Source organism: Mirounga leonina, unplaced genomic scaffold, assembly GCF_011800145.1.
Source record: "Mirounga leonina isolate KUSES-001 unplaced genomic scaffold, KU_Mleo_1.0 Mir_173, whole genome shotgun sequence".
Classification (NCBI taxonomy): Eukaryota; Metazoa; Chordata; class Mammalia; order Carnivora; family Phocidae; genus Mirounga; species Mirounga leonina.
Genome location: NW_023270447.1, coordinates 69,416,313 through 69,437,346, shown reverse-complemented (window position 1 = coordinate 69,437,346; position 21,034 = coordinate 69,416,313). Strand labels below are relative to the sequence as shown.

Here is a 21,034-nt window from a genome sequence, read left to right as displayed (position 1 = left end):
ATATATTCGGATCCAACTAACATTTATCAAGTGTCTGTTGTGTGCCAGGTGCCAAGCACAAAGCTGCTTTTTATAAACTTCATTTAATGCCAACAAGTCTGTGAAGGTGGAATCACACCCCTCTTTTTTCAGACAAGGAAACAGGAGCAGAGTAAATGATTGGCTGGGATTCCTCACACCTCCTCTGAGCTCCAAGCAAGGTGTGGTCTCCACGAAGCCGAGCTGCCTTGTCCTGCCTGCATCTGAGCTGAGGCTCAAGAGGGTGTGGCTCATCTTATGAGCACACACTTGGACCTCCCTGCCTTGTGACTTCTAGTGACAAGAAGGGGCTTCCAAGCCAGATTCAGAATTCAATGCCTTTTTTGTTTCCTAGCCCAGATCCCAAAAAAAATTCATCAAAAAAATGCCACAACAGGGGATACAAATTTTTAACATACTTTATTGATTTAGGGGCCAAACAAGGCAGCATATGGTCAGTTAAGAAAGGCACCTCATTGAAAATAATACATCACAGTGCTGACGAGTGATCCCAGCCACAGGATTTGAGGATGGAAAGGACAATCTTTGGATTATGTTGCTTAGGACACTTGCTCCTTTGTTAACAAGTGTCCCTTCCCACATCGTGGATGTAAGATGGTAAGAGTGCAGGGCTGCTGGGTGGCTGCTGGGAGCTGACCCATGAAAATGGGTGGACTGGCACACAGCAGTGTGTCATTAGGAGGGAGACCAGCCCCGCCTTCCCCACAACTCCAGTAAACGTGATTGGCTGAGCCACCGCCCCCATGAACACGCCCCACCCCCCATCTCTTTCCAACGTGGAGATGATCTTTTGATCTCATGGTGCGGAGAACCAGGGCTAGGAGTCAAAGCCTCCGCTGTTCCAAGCTTTCAGAAAGACAGAACAATAGTTTGACTTCCTGCATTCTTAGGCTGGCAACCCATGAGGCTCTGAGATAAAAACTGAGGTCTTAGGGCACTTGGCTTTAAAATATATTGTCACCAATCCACAGTAAATGAAACCTGGGTTCCTCAGAAACAATACTGTACCTCCCTATTTCTATTTACAGCCTCTAATCAGTTTGTTTTTTTTTAATTAATTTCACCCTTCCTCTGTACTTTTTCAGACTCCTCTAGGACATGTGAAGACGGCCTCACTACCACATTGCTGCTCTTCGTTACTCCTTTTGGGCCCTCATCATTCCTCCCTCTCCATCCTCACCCTGACCACCCCTCCCCTCTGCCCAGCACCTAAAGAGCAGGGATCACGCCGCGGGGTGATGAAGAGTGGTGCAGTCTCGCCTGGCCTTCTGTTACTAGGCTGAAATAGAGAGGAAACAAGAGAGAGAACAAAACGGGTTTTTAAAAACCAAGTAAATAACAGGAGGGCTGGCATGCATGCCCCAGCAACCAAATGCATCAGACACTGGACATTTCTGTCAGGAGAAAGCTCTCAATCCTGCTGAGGTTAAGGCTGTGTAATCAAATGAAGCAAAAATCTAAATCCTGACCACCCCCAAAAGGACATATGCATCCCGCATGTTCTAGGTTCACCAGCAGCCCAAATATGCGCACGTGAATGTAGATGGATGGGCAAAGATGACACACGTTCAATTAGCAAACATTCAAGGTCTGCCACCTCGAGGCCAAGTGCCTGCAACTGTCCCCTGTGAAAGGGTAGTGGACTCCAGGATCTGTGAGGCCTCCCTCCCCCAGAGAAGGGCTCCAGACCCCTGCAGACACGGCTCATAGTTTTGGTTTCAGTCCTCTTCCTTGAAGTCATGTGCTTCCCAGAAATGCCCCACACCAGACTAGGTTTCTGTTCAGAATGGGCGGAGTTAGTTTACAGGCAGGGAAGCAAGGCAGAGCAGAACTAGCAGATGCTCACTTGAACCAGATCAAAGGGAAGCAAGATGGCCACGTACCCATGCCCAGCTTCCAGGCGGACTGGGGACAAGCCCTCTGACAGTTCCACAGACAGCAGCAGGAGACTCAGGTCAGATGAGGACTGGGACTCTAGAGCCCTCTGCACCAAGTCAGCAGATTATGCTAGGGCAGGCGGCATTTATTTACTGGGCCTGCCACTGGTTTTCCAATGTCTTTTCCAGAGGCCACCGTTTTGTGGCCTCTCCCAACAGTCTATTAATTCATCTGTTTGCCACAAGTCAAACGGCACAGCATGGACCTCAGGAGATGCTTAATAGTTGGGGGAGCTCAAGTTAGGAATAAAAGCTGGTTACTGTCATAGGTGATCTTATATTGGGTGATCTTTTCTTGGGGAGTCTGTGGACAGAGTCTGAGTTTAAAAGAGACACATCTGATTGAGGTTTCATATCCTGGGGAGACTGGGTTTGAGTAAACTCGAATGAAAACGAGGCCAAGAATAGATCACCTCCCAATCACTGTTTTGTTCATACTTGGAAAGGGAGGCAAACATTAAAAATGAAAACAAGCCTACCCTGGTCTCTTTGGGAAGTGGACTGGCTGCTCTCAGATGTCCAGCCTGGATGTTCAGAAGATAGTCTGAATTCAAAAGGACCGTCTACTTGGGTTCAATTCTTTGGCAACAATTCAGTTTTCACACACAGGTCCCAAATGATCCCTACTTTACAGCACTGTGATGCAGATCACAGAAATATTCCAACTCAGCCTGGATCTTTCTATGGTGATACCCTCTCCCAGTTATTTCTGAGATATGTAGCATAAATGCCTTTTCTTTCCATTTAGGGAAAAAATGAACCGACTCATGTGGCTTTTCATAGTGGGGTAGAAAACAAGTGGGATTCCATGCCAACATCTGCCACCGGGAACTTTGGCCCTGCTTGACTTTATGTGATCCTGGACTTCTACTCAGCTGTTGGAGATGGACTAGATACCATGAGGTTCTAGAACTGTGGTGCCCGGCAGATACCTGAGTTAGGTTATCTTGATAAAAATAAATAAAAATCAGGAGTATGCCTAAAGAAGTAAACAGCTGGTAAAGCAACCTTGCCTGTACCTTAGAAAGAAGGAAGAGTGTACATGTACTTAAGCCAATGACACACACACACACACACACACACAGATGAGATGAGAGTTGCACACACGCTAAAGATACATCAAGCAAGTGCTTTTTTAATTGGTACAACAAATGGTATTCTTGCTGGCCTGAGGAAGCTTCCCTCTGCCTGCTCTGCAATTCCCACCCACTCCCTCAACAGGGATAGGTAGAAAGAAATTCCTTTTTTGGACTCAATGTTAGATAAACATAACCAAGTCTTTACATGTGGCTTTGGAGAAGGCCGCTAGGATGCTGGCAAACACGACATCAGGGGTCTGGGTGGCGTCGATGACAGAATGGATCCCTCGTTTCCTGTAGTAGTCCACCAGCGGGGTGGTCTGAGTGTGGTAGGCCTCCAGGCGGATTTTCAAGGCCTTCTCATTATCATCTGATCGGCGGACCAAGGGTTCCCCAGTGATCTGAGAACAGGAAGGGGGCAGTGAAAGTCTGGGACTGTTAGCAAGGTTTCCAGATCTGCGATGCTGTCTGCTCCCAAAGGCCATCGGAGGGAAAGACAGACAATCTAGATCCCCTCCACTAAAGGGCTCTAAAGAGCTTTGCTACTCCCGGGAAGTTGGTCCCAGGAGCAGACCAACCAGTCCAGAGGAGCCGGGGAGCCTGAGGCAGCAAAGCATGAGGAAGGGGGTTTGTGGGAGGAAGACGGGCAAGGGCCCTCTCTCACAGCTTCTGCTCAGGTTGCTTGGCTTCCAAGATGAACACTTCTAGGGTCAGAAGCAAGAAAGATAGAGGCTCCCGAGACCAGGAGAATACATCAAAATCAGACATGCATTCGCCATTGTGACCTTAGTCACCGAAGTCTTTGGTGTTTTCACTAGGGTGTTGGCCTTCAGCGTTCTGAAAGTGGCAAGTGGAGTGAGAAAGAACTCTGAACGGCAGAATTCCCGACCGTGGGAAATGTGACTAAGATGACGCGAAGGCTTGGAAACCTGTACGACCTGACGAACTTGTCTCAAGTGACAAAGGCAAACCCAGGAGATTCTTACTCTTGCCTGCATGTTCTAAAACAGACGAAATGGACTAGTTACGGCAAATGTTACCGCGAACATCTATGAGACCCTCCCTGTTACATCTGCAAGACTGTCAAGAGCCCTTGGCGATGTTAATCTAGCCCAAACAGTCTGAATCTGTAGGACGCAGCAGAGTCACCAGAGAGGGCACATTCTTTCGAAGTAGGACCCGTCAACACATTTCTCTTCAGTCCTGTTCTCCTAGCTTGGCTCTCCTTCTGGGCTTCCAAGAAGCCTTCTCCTGGGATTAGTCAACCATTGGGGTCACCGTGATACCAGAGAGGGGCTGCTCTGCACCAAAGACAGGTATAAACCGGGCCCTATGAAGTAGCCACTGCTGGTAGCTAGTCAAACAGTAAACCACCGGGGGAGCCGCTGTGTAGACAGAAGAGCCACAGCCCCTGTGATTTACTTGGTCGGTGATATTTCTCATGGTTAATAATATTGGTAGGGGGCGCCGGGGTGGCTCAGTCGGTTAAGCGACTGCCTTCGGCTCGGGTCATGATCCCGGACTCCTGGGATCGAGCCCCACATCGGGCTCCCTGCTTGGCGGGGAGCCTGCTTCTCCCTCTCCCACTCCCCCTGCTTGCGTTCCCTCTCTTGCTGTGTCTCTCTCTGTCAAATAAATAAATAAAATCTTAAAAAAAAAAAAATGGGGCGGCTGGGTGGCTCAGTTGGTTAAGCGACTGCCTTCGGCTCAGGTCATGATCCTGGAGTCCTGGGATCGAGTCCCACATCGGGCTCCCGGCTCAGCGGGGAGCTTGCTTCTCCCTCTGACCCTATCCCCTCTCATGCTGTTTCTCTCTCTCTCTCTCTCAAATAAATAAATAAATAAAATCTTTAAAAAAAAATAATATTGGTAGGAATAAAGGGAAGATGGAAAGAACAAAGAAGAGGAAGGAATAAAGGGGAAGGAAGGAAAAGGCAATTTCCTGTCCTGCGTTTACATACGTCATCTTTCATGGGTTCCTTTGGGGGGTTGAACTCCTCGTGGTAGGAACGGCCACTCAGAGGGTGAATCAGCCTGAAAGACAGCAAACGAACATGAGTCAGGTTGCCTGAAAGTATCCCTGCACCCCAGGGGTTTCCAAGTTGACAAGCAATGACAGAGGAGCTGGACGTGAGGACTTCACCGGGCACAGAACCCAGCTATAGGCGTTTCTTGCTTGGGAAGATAACTGGGCTTCCAGGAGAGCTTATGCCAGACGGAGTATGATTTCTACTTTGCTCCAACGTGATCAGTGCCTGGCTGCCAAGGCTGGCTTAAGTACCTAATTCAGGAACCAGGTGCTGGTCTCACACAGCCATTCAATCTATTCACCTACTCGCCCAATAAACGTTTACTAAGTGCTTAGTCCAATTCAGGCCTTATGCTGAATCCAGGGGCCACACTGCAAGGAGTCAAGAGCCCTGATCACAAACAGTGCTTATTCTAGTAGGAGGAACAAATGTGGAAAAAAACTAAAATAACTGTGACCCATCCTTTAATAGAGATTTGTGCAACGTGCTACGGGGGCCAGAGGACAAAGAAGCTAACCCTATTTTCTATCCCAGTTTGGTTACAAAAACCAGAAAGGTGTGATGGAAAAATATGTATTGCAGATGCAAACACCACCAGACAGGGCAGCACCCCTTTGTGATCACGTAGATAAAAGGCGGCCCAAGCATCGGAGGGCCAAGCAATATGAACACTGGCTCCAGGAGAAATGACTCACTCGACAAGTCATAAAGTGCCCAAGAATAAAGCATTTAGCTGGCACTGAAAATGTAGCTGGGCACCCCATCTGTGCTGTGCCCCCTTGGGCTGCAAACCTGAGTTCCTGACTGGGAGTGGCCACACCATGGGAGCCCAGAAACCTAAGAAGGGAAGAAGGCAGGCCAAACCCTGCTAGCAGCCAGGGCCTGTCTAGTTTCCTAAGTTTGTGGCAACCCAGGCTTTCTTACTGAACGGATGTCTGCTCTCCTCATGAAGGTCTGTTATACCAGAGCTTCCCAACATTTTTCACCTCTTGGCACACGCAGAAATATTTATGCAGTACTTGTGTGCTTCCCCTCTGGAATAACCCAGGCCTACCCAGCTGCTCTGATGGCTGAGGGGATCGATATCTCAGCACATCAGCTGGGAAAGTCCAGGTCAGACTATCAAAGCCTGGGCAGGGGCGCCTGGGTGGCTCAGTAGGTTCAGTGTCCGACTCTTGGGTTTCGGCTCAGGTCATGATCTCAGGGTCGTAAGACTGAGCCCCGCATCAGTCACCACACTCAGTGCAGAGTTTGCTTGAGATTCTCTCTCCCTCTCCCCCTCCCCTGCTCTCTCCTGACAGCACACTTTCGGGGGGCCAAGTGGTCCATTTATTTACAGCATTGGTGGGGGAAAGGTGATGGCTGAGTAAAATAAGCTACACTGAGTGGTCTGACCTGTTAGGTGACAGGAGGTCAGGCCCTCTTTTATTTGAGTCGCTGGCAAGGTTCCTCTGGTGCCTCCACGGGGAGACCCAGGGAGAGGCTGCTGGGCTCAGCTACAGCTCTCCCTCTGCGAAGGCCTGCAAGCATGAGCCGTGGACCATGATTCTTCACCTTCTGGAGAGCACAAGGCACACAGCAACCACAGCAACCAGGCCGCGGCAGACACGACCCTTTCCCTGCCACATCCCTACATCTCTCGCTTACTCCGATTCCCTCAGCCCTCCAGTTACATACAGCACACTGCTCCTTCCCCACTCAGACTTCATTTAAAGGCTCATTCCCTAGAAGGGAAATGAAAGTAAGTCCAAGATCCAAGTTTTCAAAGTGGGATCGGCCTCAGCACCAACCGCAATAGCTCTAAGAGCCAGACCTAGCGATGGAGGGAGGGCGTGATGTGGAGGGGTCAAGGCTGGGGTTCTAGAGCCACTGCTGTCTTGAGTATCACACTTCAGATGCCTGTTTTCTCAGCTGTGAAGTGGGGATGACTTGAGACATCAGGACAGCCAACTGGTAGGATAATTAGTAGCCAACAGAGAGCCAACACTGAAAAAGTTAAAACTGCCAACCGCCAACCATAGGTATTCAAAACATAAAGTAATGACTCATAATATTGTCAGAAGTGAGGTCAGAGCTAATTAAAGATATTTACAGTGGGGTTTAATCATGTCAGATTTAAATAAGATCCAACTAGTTCCTGCCTCTTTGTCTTCCAACCATCTGTAGTGGACTAGAAGGCAGAAAGCGGGCTTCCAGTGCTAGTTCTGCCACTGACCCATAGAGGGAACTTGAAAACAACTTTACCAGCCTGGCGTGTCCTGTTTCTCCCTCTGTGAGGGAGAGGGTCATACCACGCCACTCACTCCCAAACCTAGACCCCTAGTCTTCTTCATCCTCTACAACAATCCTGTAGTTTGCTCTTCAGTATCTCTCTGTTCCCCACCAGCCAACCCCAGTTAAAAGCCTCCACATGGGGATCAGAATCAGCCTCCTAGGTGGGCTCTTGTCCGTTCCTCCTTTCCCCCAGTTTAGCCTGTATGCCAGGGCCAAACTAATGTTCTCAGAATGCTGTTCTTGCCATAACACCTCATGGCTTAAGAACATCCCATGACTGATATGCCTACCCTCTTCACCATGGCCAATCTTCCCCAGTCAAGCGCCCATCCGACCTTCCAACAGCACTTGTTCTGCCACCCAGCCCTCCAGATCCTGCCTCCGACTGTGGACAGACATTCTGCCACCAGCTCCAGCTAGAGGCCCTCCCCTAACCCATACTCATTCCCGCCTCTACTCTCTTCCCAGAGAGCCTCACCGAAATGCTCTCCATCCAGGAAGGCCATGTTTGACATTGCTCCTCTCCTAGGCAGCCTTCCCTTCCTGTTCCCAGGCTTGCTCCTTAGAACTACCCACTGCGCTAACAAGCCCAGGTTTCTTGTATGGCTTGTAGACTCTCTGAGGTCAGAGATGGGCATATTATTCTTCTCTACCCTCTCCTGGTCCCCTACCGAGTCTAGTACGGTGCTACACACAGAATGGGCACTCAGGAACATGGGCCAATCGATGCAAAGGCCCCCAGGGTCAACTAGTACTGCTAACATCTGCTTTGTACATCAGGGACCCCAGCCCTGGTGATGTGCCTCCCTGTCAACCTTACCACTTCTTGGCCTGCCTCCACTTTGTCTGCTCTGCCAATGGGGACGCAAAAATACAGACGTTCCTGTATTGAAGGTGCCTATGAAATAGCTAGAAACAGGAAACCTGGACATTTGAACAAAAAAATTAATATAAGGTGGATCCACTGTATCTAATGTAGCCTCTCAGGAAAACACCTGTAACAGTCACCCCGCTGTCTGTTTCCATGTCTACCTCCCTCCTTGAAGATACGGACTGCAGGCACATGGAAAAAATGTGCAACCCCATGAGGAAATCAACTTAATAAAATTTACAACAAGGAAACATTTCCCCTCTAATTAAATCCAAAAGTTTACATGTACTATGGTGGTCACAGCATCAAATTAACAGCAGACAACTATAAAAAACCACACCTGTACCACAATAAGGGGACAAGTAAGTAAACGATGGCTCGTCTACTGTGAAATACCAAGCAGCAATTAAAAATAATGGCCATGGGGTGGGAGGATGGGTTAGCCTGGTGGTGGGTATTGAGGAGGGCACGTTCTGCATGGAGCACTGGGTGTTATGCACAAACAATGAATCATGGAACACTTCATCTAAAACTAATGATGTAATGTATGGGGATTAACATAACAATAATAATAATAATAAAAAAATAATGGCCATGGACGTCTGGTTCAAGACGGGAGGCTGACCACCTTCCCGAGACTCCATTAAAATGACTAAGGGATATAAAAGCCATAGCCCACAATAAAGATGAGAATGGGAGGAGGGTCTATTAATGGCCGAGAGCTTCCCACATATTTCTGGAAGGCACAAAGCAGATGGCAGAGCGGACAGTGATAGAGCGTAGAGGAAATTGTAGCCTAAAACAGAGGACCTTTCAGAGCAAACGTGTTCAGAAACAGAAGCATGTCTGTGTTCAATGGTGACTACTACAGAGAGACAAGTACTTTAAAGATTTTATTTATTTACTGTTTTTTTTTTTAAATTATCGTCTTTTTTTTTTTTTTTTAAAGATTTTATTTATTCATTTGAGAGAGAATGAGAGAGAGAGCATGAGAGGGGGGAGGGTCAGAGGGAGAAGCAGACTCCCTGCCAAGCAGGGAGCCTGATGCGGGACTCGATCCCGGGACCCCAGGATCATGACCTGAGCCGAAGGCAGTCGCTTAACCAACTGAGCCACCCAGGCGCCCCTTTATTTACTGTTTTAAGTGAACTCTACCCCAACGCGGGGCTCCAACCTACAGCCCTGAGATTAAGAACTGCATGCTTCACCCACCGAGTTGGGCTGGTGCTCCAAGAAACAAGCACTCTATTTATTTATTTATTTTAAAAGACTTATCTATTTATTTTAGAGCGAGAGCGAGAGCGAGCAAGAGAAAGAAAGAGTGCGGGGGTGGGCAGAGGAAGAGGGAGAGAGAATCCGAAGCAGACTCCATGCTGAGCGCGGAGCCGGATCTCACAACTCTTGAGACCACGACCTGAGCCAAAGCCAAGAGACGGATGCTTAGTGGACTGAGCCACCCAGGCGCCCCGAAATAAGTGTTTGAAAATGAAACATGCGGCAAAGCAATAGTGGGTTTGGCTGAGGTGGCTGTACCATGAGCAAAATGTTCCTCCATTTTCTAAACTTTGGGTCAGTGGTCATATTATTTTCACACTACAAAACCTACAGCAAGGTATGGCAACTCCCAACCGAAACCAGGTTTCAGGACACTGGAGATAACCATGTAAGGAATGCAATCTTTCTGAAGCACCTACTGGGAGCAAGGCTCTGAACCATGCACGTCATGGTATCCAAAATGCGCAACGGTTCCTCGAAGCAGGTCTTATTAACCCCACTCTACAGAGGAGGAACCAGCCTTGGAGAGGTTAAGAAACTTGCCTAGGATCAGGGTTAAAAGGTGACAGGCCTGAGATGCTGTCTGACTTCAAATCCCTTGCTCTTCTTTCCACATATCCCTATCCCATGTCACCATGTCAATGGATGTCATCAAATAAGACCAACCCATGTTAAAATGGCAGTACGCTGCCTGGCTGGGATCGGGCAAGAGCAGCTCTGCTGGTCTGATAAAGCTCAGAGGAGGCAGGCTCAGGAGAGATCTTCAGAGGACAAATACCTTCCCGTGATTCTTCGGATCAGCAGAGAGTCCGGGATGCTGAATTCAATCACAGAGTCAAGCTTCTCTTTCCTCTTCTCCATGAGGTCATCGAGCTGCAAGAGAGTATACGGCCCACCTAAACTACCAGAGCTTGACTGGAGCCACCTCCCTCAAAGTGATTAAGAGATAACAGGCCAAGAGTTTGTTTTCATGCATCAGTGACACAAATTCAAGGCACCCACCATTTCTGCCTGCCTCACGGTCCGAGGGAAGCCATCTAGAAGAAAACCATTTTTGCATCGAGGGGTCTCCAAATTCTTCTCAATGAGCTCCACTACCATTTCATCGCTCACCTGGAAGTTAAGAACAAGACAGCCTTGGGCTTAAATCTGTTAATTAGGTGACATGAGCCCAACTCCAGGGCCACAAGTTTGTGTCTGTATAACCTGATTACCAAACAGCATGTTTTCTTGACCCCAAAGAAGCAAAACTTAGAGCAAATGTGGAGTGGCTCCACATTCCAAAGAAAATTCAGTTTCATGATTTTTGTCGTTGCCACAGCTCTTATCTCCTGGGACTGCCTGTGAACTTGGGGACAAAGTACAAGCTCTGTGATGAAGTGAAGGCTGGAGATAAGCAATCTCATGGCCATAAGCCAATTTTTTCTCAGTACAAGATCTTCTCGCAAGACCCAAAGTCCAAAATATCTAGCTTTCTGACTTAGCTCAAGGTCTCACAAACACGAAGGGAAAGCTAGAGTAAAGGGGCAGGTGGGTGGGAAGGGGTACCCCGGATACAGCTATGTAATCTCAAAGCCTGCCGGGAGGTAATTCAGGGATAAAGGCAAAGCCCAAGGCCTTCCCCAACCAACATTCTAAGATATGAGAAGACCAGAGGGCCAAGCACAAAATGACTTCTGAAGGTGATTCCCAGATGATAAATATACCTTTTTCTCCTCCCATTCCTCCAAAATGGTAAATCTGATCATCTTCATGTATGAACTTAAAAGAGGGAAATGTTGGGTGCCTGGGTGGCTCAGTCAGTTAAGTGTCTGCCTTTGGCTCCAGGTCATGATCCCAGGACCCTGGGATCAAGTCCCACATCAGGCTCCCTGCCCAGTGGGAAGTCTGTTTCTCCCTCTCTCTCTCTCTCTGTCAAATAAGAAAATCAAATCTTAAAAGAAACCAGGGAAAATGTTAAGGAAACAAATGATTTGTAACTTTGTAAGTACTTGTAACACGGTGTATCTTCTTGCTCATGAATATTCTATACTATAACCATTGTTTCTGTAGTTTAAATGTTTTCTTGGTGTTCTAGTTTATTAAAATGCCTGAAGGTGACTCCCAGAGGCCAAGTCCCAGAATAACTCAGTTACAACTAAGCTCTGGCACTAATCAAAGAAGATTTATTAGATAATAGATTATAATAATCATCCCATTGGATCAACTGGACTAAAAACATAAGAAAATGCTATTATATCCCCCAAATAGGAGGAATTACTTCCGTCAATCGCCAAGCAATCCACTATGAGAAACACAGAACACAGAACCACAAAAATAGAGTTAAAACACTCTGTGGTTTCCATCCTCTCCGGATACATCCTTGAGTTCTGGCCTAGGGATGGCAGTTTCATTTTTGGCTCTAAAACCAGGGCGTATTACAAGGCATCAGCACAAAGGGACCTCAAGAATACTGTAAACAGGGGCACCTGGCTGGCTTAGTCAGTAGAGCAAGCGACTCTTAATCTCAGGGTTGTGAGTTCAAGCCCCACACTGGGTGCAGAGCCTACTTAAAAATAAAATAAAAAATACACGTATAAAAAAAGAATACTGTGAATAAAATAAATGCCACACATTTAGAATGTACCATGTAACCTGCTACTCTAGAAGTTCATGTAGTTTGTGTTTGTTAGAACAGCCCGTAGCATAAGGCTGTCCGACAGAACTTTCTACAATGATGGAAATGAAATCTGTGCTAACAAACCCTTGAAATGCGGCAAGTGAGACTGAGCAGCTGAATTTTCAATTCAATTCAATCTAAATTAATTTTCATGGTTCCACGTGGCTGGTGGCCACCAAATGAGGTAGCACAGATGAGACTCAGGAATATCCACATTCACTGGTACCACCAAACCTACCAGTTTCCCGGCATCCATAGTGGCCTTCAGCTTTTTCCCCAGTTCTGAGCCAGACGCCACCATGGCCCTCAGCATGTCCCCAGTAGCCAAATGGCAGACACAGAAGTTTTCGGCCAATTTGGGTGCCTGTTGCAGCAGGGGGGGGAGATGAAAACCAAGATAGAGTTAACACTGAAGGCCCTGGCATCAGGCTGCCCAGGTGTGAACCTGGCCCTCCCACTCACTGGCTCTGTGAACTTTGGCAAATGCTGATTTCCTTACCTATAATAGAGATAAGAGTATCTGATGTTACATTCTAACGTAGAACGACTACAGGGTTACAGTAAGATTTCTACAACCTCATACCTGTAAAACACTGAAAACTGTGCCTAGCACACAGGAAGTGGTCATAAATATTAGCTATTCTCACAACTTCCACTAGACACAGAAGCCTCAGTTTATAAATGGGAAGAATCAAAATAGCAGGATCAGTACCTCACAGGGTTGCTGTGAAGTTTGTTGGTTTATTTATTTATTTATTTTAAGATTTTTACTTTGAAGTAATCTCTACACCCAATGTAGGGCTCAGACTTCTGACCCCGAGATCAAGAGTCACCCGCTGTATTGGTGGAGCCGGCCAGGTGCCCTGGCTGCTGTGAAGCTGAAATGAGTTCACGGATATAAAGCACTCAGCACAATGCCTGGTATATAATGTGTTAAATGAATACTTCCCAAAGGAATGAATGTGCCACTGGGGCCTGGGAGGCAGCTGGGGGCCGTGTGACGAATGCGGGTTTCCCCCCTGGTTCTTCCTCTTTCCTCTCAGAGCCTCAGTTTCCTGGTCCGTTTAAAATGAAGGCAAAAAGGCTCCATCTCAGAAAGTAGCTCTGAGGATCAGATAGGATACATAAAAAGAGCATTTGGCTAACAGTATATACTTACATAGTAGTTTCAGGAGGCAGAATAGCCTTTGGTTAAGAGCATGGGCTTCAGAGTCAAAAGTCTTGGGGTTCAGACACCAATCACTAGATATGTGACTTGAGAAAAATTATATCACCTTACTACTTTTCAAATTTCCTCCAAGTCAAATGGAAACAGTAGCAGGACCTCCATCACTGGGTTGTTGGGATCAAATGGAGTTCGACATATGTACATAGGGACAGGCAGAGCAAATACTCAATGAACATTAGCTGGTACTGTAAACCCTGCCCTAATTCCATGTTCATTCATACAGAAAGAAAACACTGGTGCCTCTTCCAAGAACCCTGCTGGGGGCCAGGAAAACAAAAGACATGGACCCTGGCCTCTACAGCCTCCTAGTTTGGTGGACAACACAGCAGAATAAAGACTAGAACAGGAAGAAACTCTGGTCCAACAGGGATGGCAACCCACCCCCCGCCCCCCCACCCCCCGCCACGCAGAATTCACAAGGAATAGAATCAGTTCAAGAAGCTTAATACTTAGCATTCTGGTTCAATTGTTTTATAAAATAAGTAGGGTTGGATTCTTTTTTTTTTTTTTTAAGATTTTATTTGACACAAAAACAGCACAAGTAGGCAGAGCAGTAGACAGAGGGAGAGGGAAAAGCAGGCTCCCCGCTGAGCAGGGAGCCCGATGTGGGGCTCAATCCCAGGACTCTGGGATCATGACCTGAGCCGAAGGCAGACGCTTAACTGACTGAGCCACCCAGGCACCCTAGGGTTGGATTCTTATTCAAACCAGTGCACTGGGAGTTTTCTTAGTTGCATACAGAAAAGGGAAATAGATGGGGCTCAGTGTAGCAAATTCTAGTTTGTGATTCATGGGCTGGTTCAGTTCAAGCAAAGACATGACTTCATAACAAAATGGAATCCAGATGAAGAAGGTGTTAAAAACTGCTCTTTGGAAAACCAATGAAGATCAGGACCCCCTGGCAGTGGTGGTCCTCCAGGCTGGCATGGTGGCCACATACCCCAGAGAACTGAGCTCTTCTGCCAATCTTTCTCCTTGGTTGTTGAAGTTAACTTGGGTGAACATTTTGGAGATCAGGCTTGTTCAAGGAGGAAGGCTGACCCGAACACCAGAGATGAGCTCTTACCACAGAACCTAACTGTTCTATTTTCATCACCCCCAAACTGAAGGATTCTTATGTGCTGTTCTGGATGATGGGATTCTATAGCTGTGTGGAAGAATGTTCCACTAGGGGAGACATGGCAAGGCAGAAGAATAATTCCTTCATGCTCTGCCGGCTGCACGGGAGTCAATGTGGTGACTCTGGAGTCAGATTTACACAGGAATCCTGGCTAAGGCATTCAACAGCTGTGTGACCTTGGGCCAGTTACTTAACTTCTCAGCATCTGTTTCCTCACCAGTCAAATGGGGATGTGTACTTCATTGGGCTGTTGTGAGGATAAAAGGAAGGAAGTACCCAAAACATTAAGACACACAGTAGGCATTTAATAAAAGACCTCCTTCCATGGTCTTTCTTTTTTGCATTACTCTCTACTTGCAAACTATAGAAGCAGCCTGATGAAATAACTTTATTATATTCCCCTCACACGTCAAGCTTATGCTTTAGAGCACTGCTTCTACTCCAAATCACCTGGTTCCACAGGGTGGGGCCTGAGCACCTGCGTTTTTAACAAGCTTGCAGGCCTGGCTGTTCTGTTGGCCCCTGGCCCACACTCCTGGCTGCTGCGGCCCTGAGCCACTGTGTCTCACTGACCACGGACTGAGAAATAGGCTCATCACCTCTGTGAGACCCTGTGGGGGAAGGCGGGGGGGCTTTTGGGGTGCACGGGTAAGAATGGCTAAAACCACCAGAGAGGCAGCATGAAGGGTTTAATGTTCTTGGTCTTCAGTGTATTATCACCATCATTTGGGGCACATGCTAAAAATACAAAGCCAGGCCCGCCCTTAAAGTTTATGCCTGAGCGGTTCTCAGGCGGCACCCTGGGGATTCTGATGCACAGTTCGTGAAGCCCTGGGGCAATGGCACAAGACTGGGTTCTTGGTGGTACAGATCTGGGTTGGAAACTGGGCCCCGCAATTTACGCACTGTGCCCCCCTGAACAAGTTATGCAGCCTTCTTAAGGCCTCAGTGTCTTCATCCCTGGAGTACAGATAATAATGTCTACTTTCAGAGTTGTTATGGGGATTTAATAAAATTATGTATGCAAAAGCATTCAGCATAATGCCTGGCATTTAGGGAAATAAAGGGAAACTATTAGGTGTTGAGGTCTGATTTAATCTCAAACTCATGTATTTTTTCACCTTGAAATTATTTCTCTGCCTCCAGTCTTTCCCACTCCCATGTCCCATGCTCCTGAATAGGTAGCTGGAATCAACTCCTAATACTGTCAGGCGTGGGGGCCCCCCCTGCCCATCCCCAACACACACACACACACACACACACACACACACACAAGCCTTCCATATCTCCTTAGTGCAATACGGGAGAAGTCCAAATATCTTAGTCTAGCGTTCAGTATCCTCCATAATAACTTCCTACACCTCCAAGCTCTTCAAATTTACCCCCACAGATCGCCCCCATCTATATGCCTTGCACCACTGCAAACAGCAGCTCTATGTATGATTCCCAAATACATAACATAAGTATCTCTGAGGACTCTGGCTTCTCTCCCTTCTACCCTTCCCTGTAGGCAAATTCTGAGCATATCTCTCCCCAAATACTCCCAACTCCTTCTTCCTCTGATAAGGACTCATCAACATCAGCTAACTTTGAGTGTTTGCAACATGCCAAGCAATTTTCCCATGCACTGTTTTACTGTATTTAGTATGCATGATATACAACAAACCCATGAGGTAGGAACTATTTTTAATCTGTATTTTATAAATGAAATTCAGAGGCTAAATTGCCCAAGATCACATAGCTAGTAACAGCAAAGCTGGCGAGCCCTATCTCTTATCCATATTACAGGGCCTTATTAAAAACACAATATCAGGGCGCCTGGGTGGCTCAGTTGGTTAAGCAACTGCCTTCGGCTCAGGTCATGATCCTGGAGTCCCGGGATCGAGTCCCACATTGGGCTCCCTGCTCGGCAGGGAGTCTGCTTCTCCCTCTGACCCTCCCGACCCTCCCCCCTCTCATGCTCTCTCTCAGTCTCTCTCTCAAATAAATAAATAAATAAAATCTTAAAAAAACAAAAAACACAATATCGACCACAGAGCCTGAATGGCTGTCCTTGGAGAAAGGGTGTGTGTGTGCGTGCGTGTGCACACGCACACGTCTGTGCACACATGCGCCTGGAAGGGAGCACACGGAGAACTTCACCACGCTGGCAACATTCTGTTTCTTGATATGGATGTAAGCTACACAAGTGTAATTGTGAAAACTGACATTGTGAAAATTCATCAAGCTGCTCACTTATGATATTTGTACCTTTCTCCACGTATCTTTTACCTCAATAAAAAGCTTTTTAAAAAGCACCGAACCATGAGAGACGATGGTCTCTGAAAAACAAACTGAGGGTTCTAGAGGGGAGGGGGGTGGGAGGATGGGTTAGCCTGGTGGTGGGTATTGAGGAGGGCCCATTCTGCATGGAGCACTGGGTGTTATGCACAAACAATGAATCATGGAACACTACATCAAAAACTAATGATGTAATGTATGGGGATTAACATAACAATAAAATTTTTTTTTTTAAAAAAGCACAGAAACCTGTGTTTGAATATCAGCTCTGCCTCTTAACTTACTATGTAACCTTAGGCCAGTGATTTTTTGAGACTATTTTCTCATCTATAAATTGGAGATAATATTACCGACATTCCTGGCTGGGTAGGAGGAAGAGTGGAACACTCTTGACAAATTATAGTTCTTGTTCTAACCCTGAACTACCCTAGCATTTGTCAGAGTCACTCATCTGACACTTTGCACATGGTACTTTGCACTGGTATGCACTGTGTGCATGCATATTCATTTCTGCCTCTACATCCAGACTAATATCAATAGTGTAAGATGGCGACTCTGCTCAGGAATCAGTCATGAGTTCAAATCCGACCTTTGCTACTTCTTTATGTATATCCTGGGGCAAGATCAGCTTTTGGGCCTCAGTTTATCAGTAAAAAAGGTATGGATAACAATAGGACCTACCTATTAGTAGGGTTGCAGGGTTAAATCAGATAACACATGTGAAATCTTTGACTAGGGGCCTGTCACATAACCGAGCAAAGGGTGACTATTTTGTTCTATTTTGTTGTGTTGTATCCTCTTGAGGGCAAGGGCTGCTCTCCGCATCTCTAACACCAAAACTATCGGGTAGGAGAAAAATCTAACCCAGGGTAGGAGATAGCAACAGAAAGAGCAGGGGCTTTGGAGCCGTTCAGATGGAGGATCTGCCAATTACTTGCTACGTAAACTAGAGAACAGGCCCTTTGAACTTTAGTTTCTCTAACTGTAAAAAGGGGAATAAGAGTATGGGTCTCACAGAGGTGTATCGCTGCACTGACAGAGCTGATGGAGATGACCTGCAAGATGAAGAACTGGTATAAGCTGGACGCATGGAAAAAACCGTGAACAGGGCTGGCAGAGAAAACAGGAAATACACCTTGGTCATGCTATCTGGGAGCTGCTTTAAAATAATTTGTGAAGGGAGAGTGGGTGGGGAAGCAGTGGCCACCAGCTGATGGTTGTTGGGGCTGGGTAATGGGTACATGGGGACCAGTCCTCTTTTGTATTCAAACTCAGGGCACCTGGGTGGCTCAGTCAGTTAAGTGTCTGACTCTTGATTTCGGCTCAGGTCATGATCTCAGGGTGGTGAGATCAAGCCTCGTGTTGGGCTCTGCACTAGGCATGGAGCCTGCTTAAGATTCTCTCTCTCAGGGTGCCTGGGTGGCTCAGGCATCAAGCGTCTGCCTTTGGCTCAGGTCATGATTCCAGGGTCCTGGGATCAAGCCCCGTATCGGGCCCCCTGCTCAGCGGGAAGCCTGCTTCTCCCTCTCCCACTCCCACTCCCCCTGCTTGTGTTCCCTCTCTCGCTGGGTCTCTCTCTGTCAAATAAATAAACAAATCTTAAAAAAAAAAAAGATTCTCTCTCTCCCTCTCCCGTACCCCACATGCCCCCCCATCTCTCATGTGCTTGCTCTCTCTCTCAAAAAAAAAAAAAAATTTAAAAAAAATTTAAAAACCCCACAAATTCTTCAAAAAAAAAAGTTAGGGGGTGCCTGGGTGGCTCAGTCAGTTAAGCATCTGCCTTTGGCTCATCATTCCAGGGTCCTGGTATCGAGCCCTGTGTTCTCACTCTGCCCTTGGCACGCCACCCCCCCCATCTTGTACTCTCACTCGCTTCCTCTCTCTCAAAATAAATAAATAAAATCATATATAATATATATATATAAAAAGTTAGGCAGTGGCGCCTGGCTGGCTCAGTTAGTGGAGCATGAGACTCTAGATCTTGAGGTTGTTGAGTTCAAGCCCCACGTTGGGCGGGGGGAGGGTAGAGCCTACTTAAAGAAAAAATAAATTAAAAAAAAAAGTTAGGATGTGTCTGTAGACTAAATGCTTCTGGAGGCTGCCACTTTGCAACCTCTGATTTATGAACACTGCTGTTTTTCTAAAACTCCATAAAACTACAACCATTAGTATTCCTATTATCCCACTTATGAAAAGAAAGGTGTACGGAGGTTAAAAGACTTGTTTCCTCAAGTCCCAGTTACATCCCCTCCACTTCCAGAAAGCCTTCTCTGACCAATGCCTGCTGTATGCACACCCTTATAAATCAGCTCATAAGTATAATTTCCTTCAAAACTTCCTGAATACATCCCCCTTTACACTGAAATACATCCGAGTTGGGGGGAGAGGAATGTGTAAGATGAGGAAGTCAATAATTATTGAACGCCTATGATGTGCCAGGTTGTCATTTAGGTACCTAGGGGTGCTTTACACATGTATATAACACAATCTTCCAATATCCTTGTCAGCTTTTGGTCTACATGAGTAAAGACCTTATCAGTCTTGTTCACTGCTCTAGCTCCAATGTTTGGTACTCATGAAATGTTGAGTAAGTAAGGTAGGTATTATCACTATTTTTCAGGTGAAGACATTTAGGCTTAGAAGTTACAAAGCTTGCTAGACTATAATACCCTTGTCTCAGCACTGAGATGGATTGTTCATTATGCAACTAATGAAATTATTAACTTCCGTCTGAACTAAGAAAAAATAGTTGATGCATTTGAGCTACCATGTTTATACTCACTCACAGCAAATGTTTGTAGAGTCTGGGATTAAACATTCCTAGGCTGCAGTTTCCCTAATAACGGAGGGTGGTAGCAACAGGAAAAAGACTTCAAAGTTACTGAGGTCAAGGGGATTAGGTAACAGTGAGTTCCGAGGATGAATCAGCTCCAGCTATAGAAAAGGGAAAGTGGTCGTTCTTGACCTAGTGCCCGAAGCCAAAAAGCAACTATCACAGGAATGAGCTGAATCTCCCAGACTTCCCTTGTCATCACCCACATTAATCTGTGTCCTTCATCTATTGCCAACCCCATCAAGTGCCAAATGATGTGCTGGGTACCAGAGGGGTCCCAAGAATGAGTAAGACAAGATCTTTTCAAGTGCTAGGAAAAGTGGGCACACAGCTGTCCTCAGAACACTATTCACTTAGGCGCTCAGACTTTCAGGAATTCCCTCTTAAGAACCTAACAACCAAAAAGAACCTGTGGCCTGGGGAGCAATGCCAGACCTTATGCAGGAAGGGGACACTGATAATCCAACCTATGGGCTTCCAAATCTTAAAATGAGATCATAAATTCCAACTCTGATCTATGGGTCCATTACAGCCCAGACACCAAGTGAGGCCCCACAGTCAGCTAAGGTAGAAGGTAACTTTAGACTCCATACTCCTGGAGTCCTATGATTCCTGAGGTTCCAGACTGCATGAAGTCAATTTCGCTATCTTGGGAAAGCAACCTGACCTCTCTGGGCCTGTTTTCTTATCTGTATATTGAGGTACCCTCTCCCATTTCACCAACTTAACTGGCTCACGCAGGTCATACCTCATTTCTCTTAGAACTCCTACTAATCAGCACATACCAGCTCCCCCCCTGCCCCACGTGCCGGAGATGCTCCTCCACCTTCATCATTAATCCTAACAAGCAAGGTCCCCTACCCGGAATGCCTGGAACATAACCCTGGACAATCCACTCCCATATGGCAGGGAATCTGGGGTCCCTCACTCCACTCAGGCTGTAATCTAGATGCCTCAACCGAAGGCTCACCCTACCACTCAAACCCTCTCTGCTTTTAATCCCTTAAGGGATCCGTCCTTTGATTTTCCCAACATGACACCTCAAGTCCAGATCCCTCCAGAACGCTAATCCTAACTCAGACTTCCCCCGATCTCCAATTGGACCCTCTCCCAAACGCCTTAGCAGAACCCAGACGCCGGCCAGGAGCCCCCACACCCTCCCCAGGCCTAAGCCCACGGTCGCGCTCCAAGGCGATCCGGACCTCCGGCCGTCCTGACCTTGGAGTTCCACAAGCCCCGCCGCCAAGCCCGGCCCTGCAGCTCACCTGGGTACCCTTGCCGGCCCCGGGCGGCCCCAGCAGCACGGCCCGGATGCCTTTAGGACACTCTGGGGCCGCTTCGGCCGCGGGGACGTTGGGAGCCATGGCCGCCAAGCCTCTCTCCGCTCAACCCGCCAGCACACACCTCGC

At 47.1% G+C, this 21,034-nt stretch overlaps 1 protein-coding gene across 2 annotated transcripts; it reads right to left on the bottom strand.

Annotated features, from left to right (window-relative positions):
* Positions 1-419: 419 nt before the first annotated feature.
* Positions 420-21,034, bottom strand: AK2 (adenylate kinase 2). 2 transcript variants are annotated; one of them, XM_035019178.1, is made up of 7 exons: positions 20,891-21,034; positions 12,403-12,528; positions 10,508-10,618; positions 10,284-10,378; positions 5,017-5,089; positions 3,261-3,456; positions 420-1,318 (listed from the first exon to the last, which is right to left on the bottom strand). In XM_035019178.1, exons 1-7 carry the CDS (start codon positions 20,987-20,989, stop codon positions 1,314-1,316), a joined length of 705 nt encoding a protein of 234 aa, XP_034875069.1. In that variant the 5' UTR covers positions 20,990-21,034; the 3' UTR covers positions 420-1,313. The 2 variants fall into 2 exon arrangements, with proteins under 2 accessions (XP_034875069.1, XP_034875068.1); XM_035019177.1 differs by lacking the exon at positions 420-1,318 and having other exon boundaries at positions 2,765-3,456.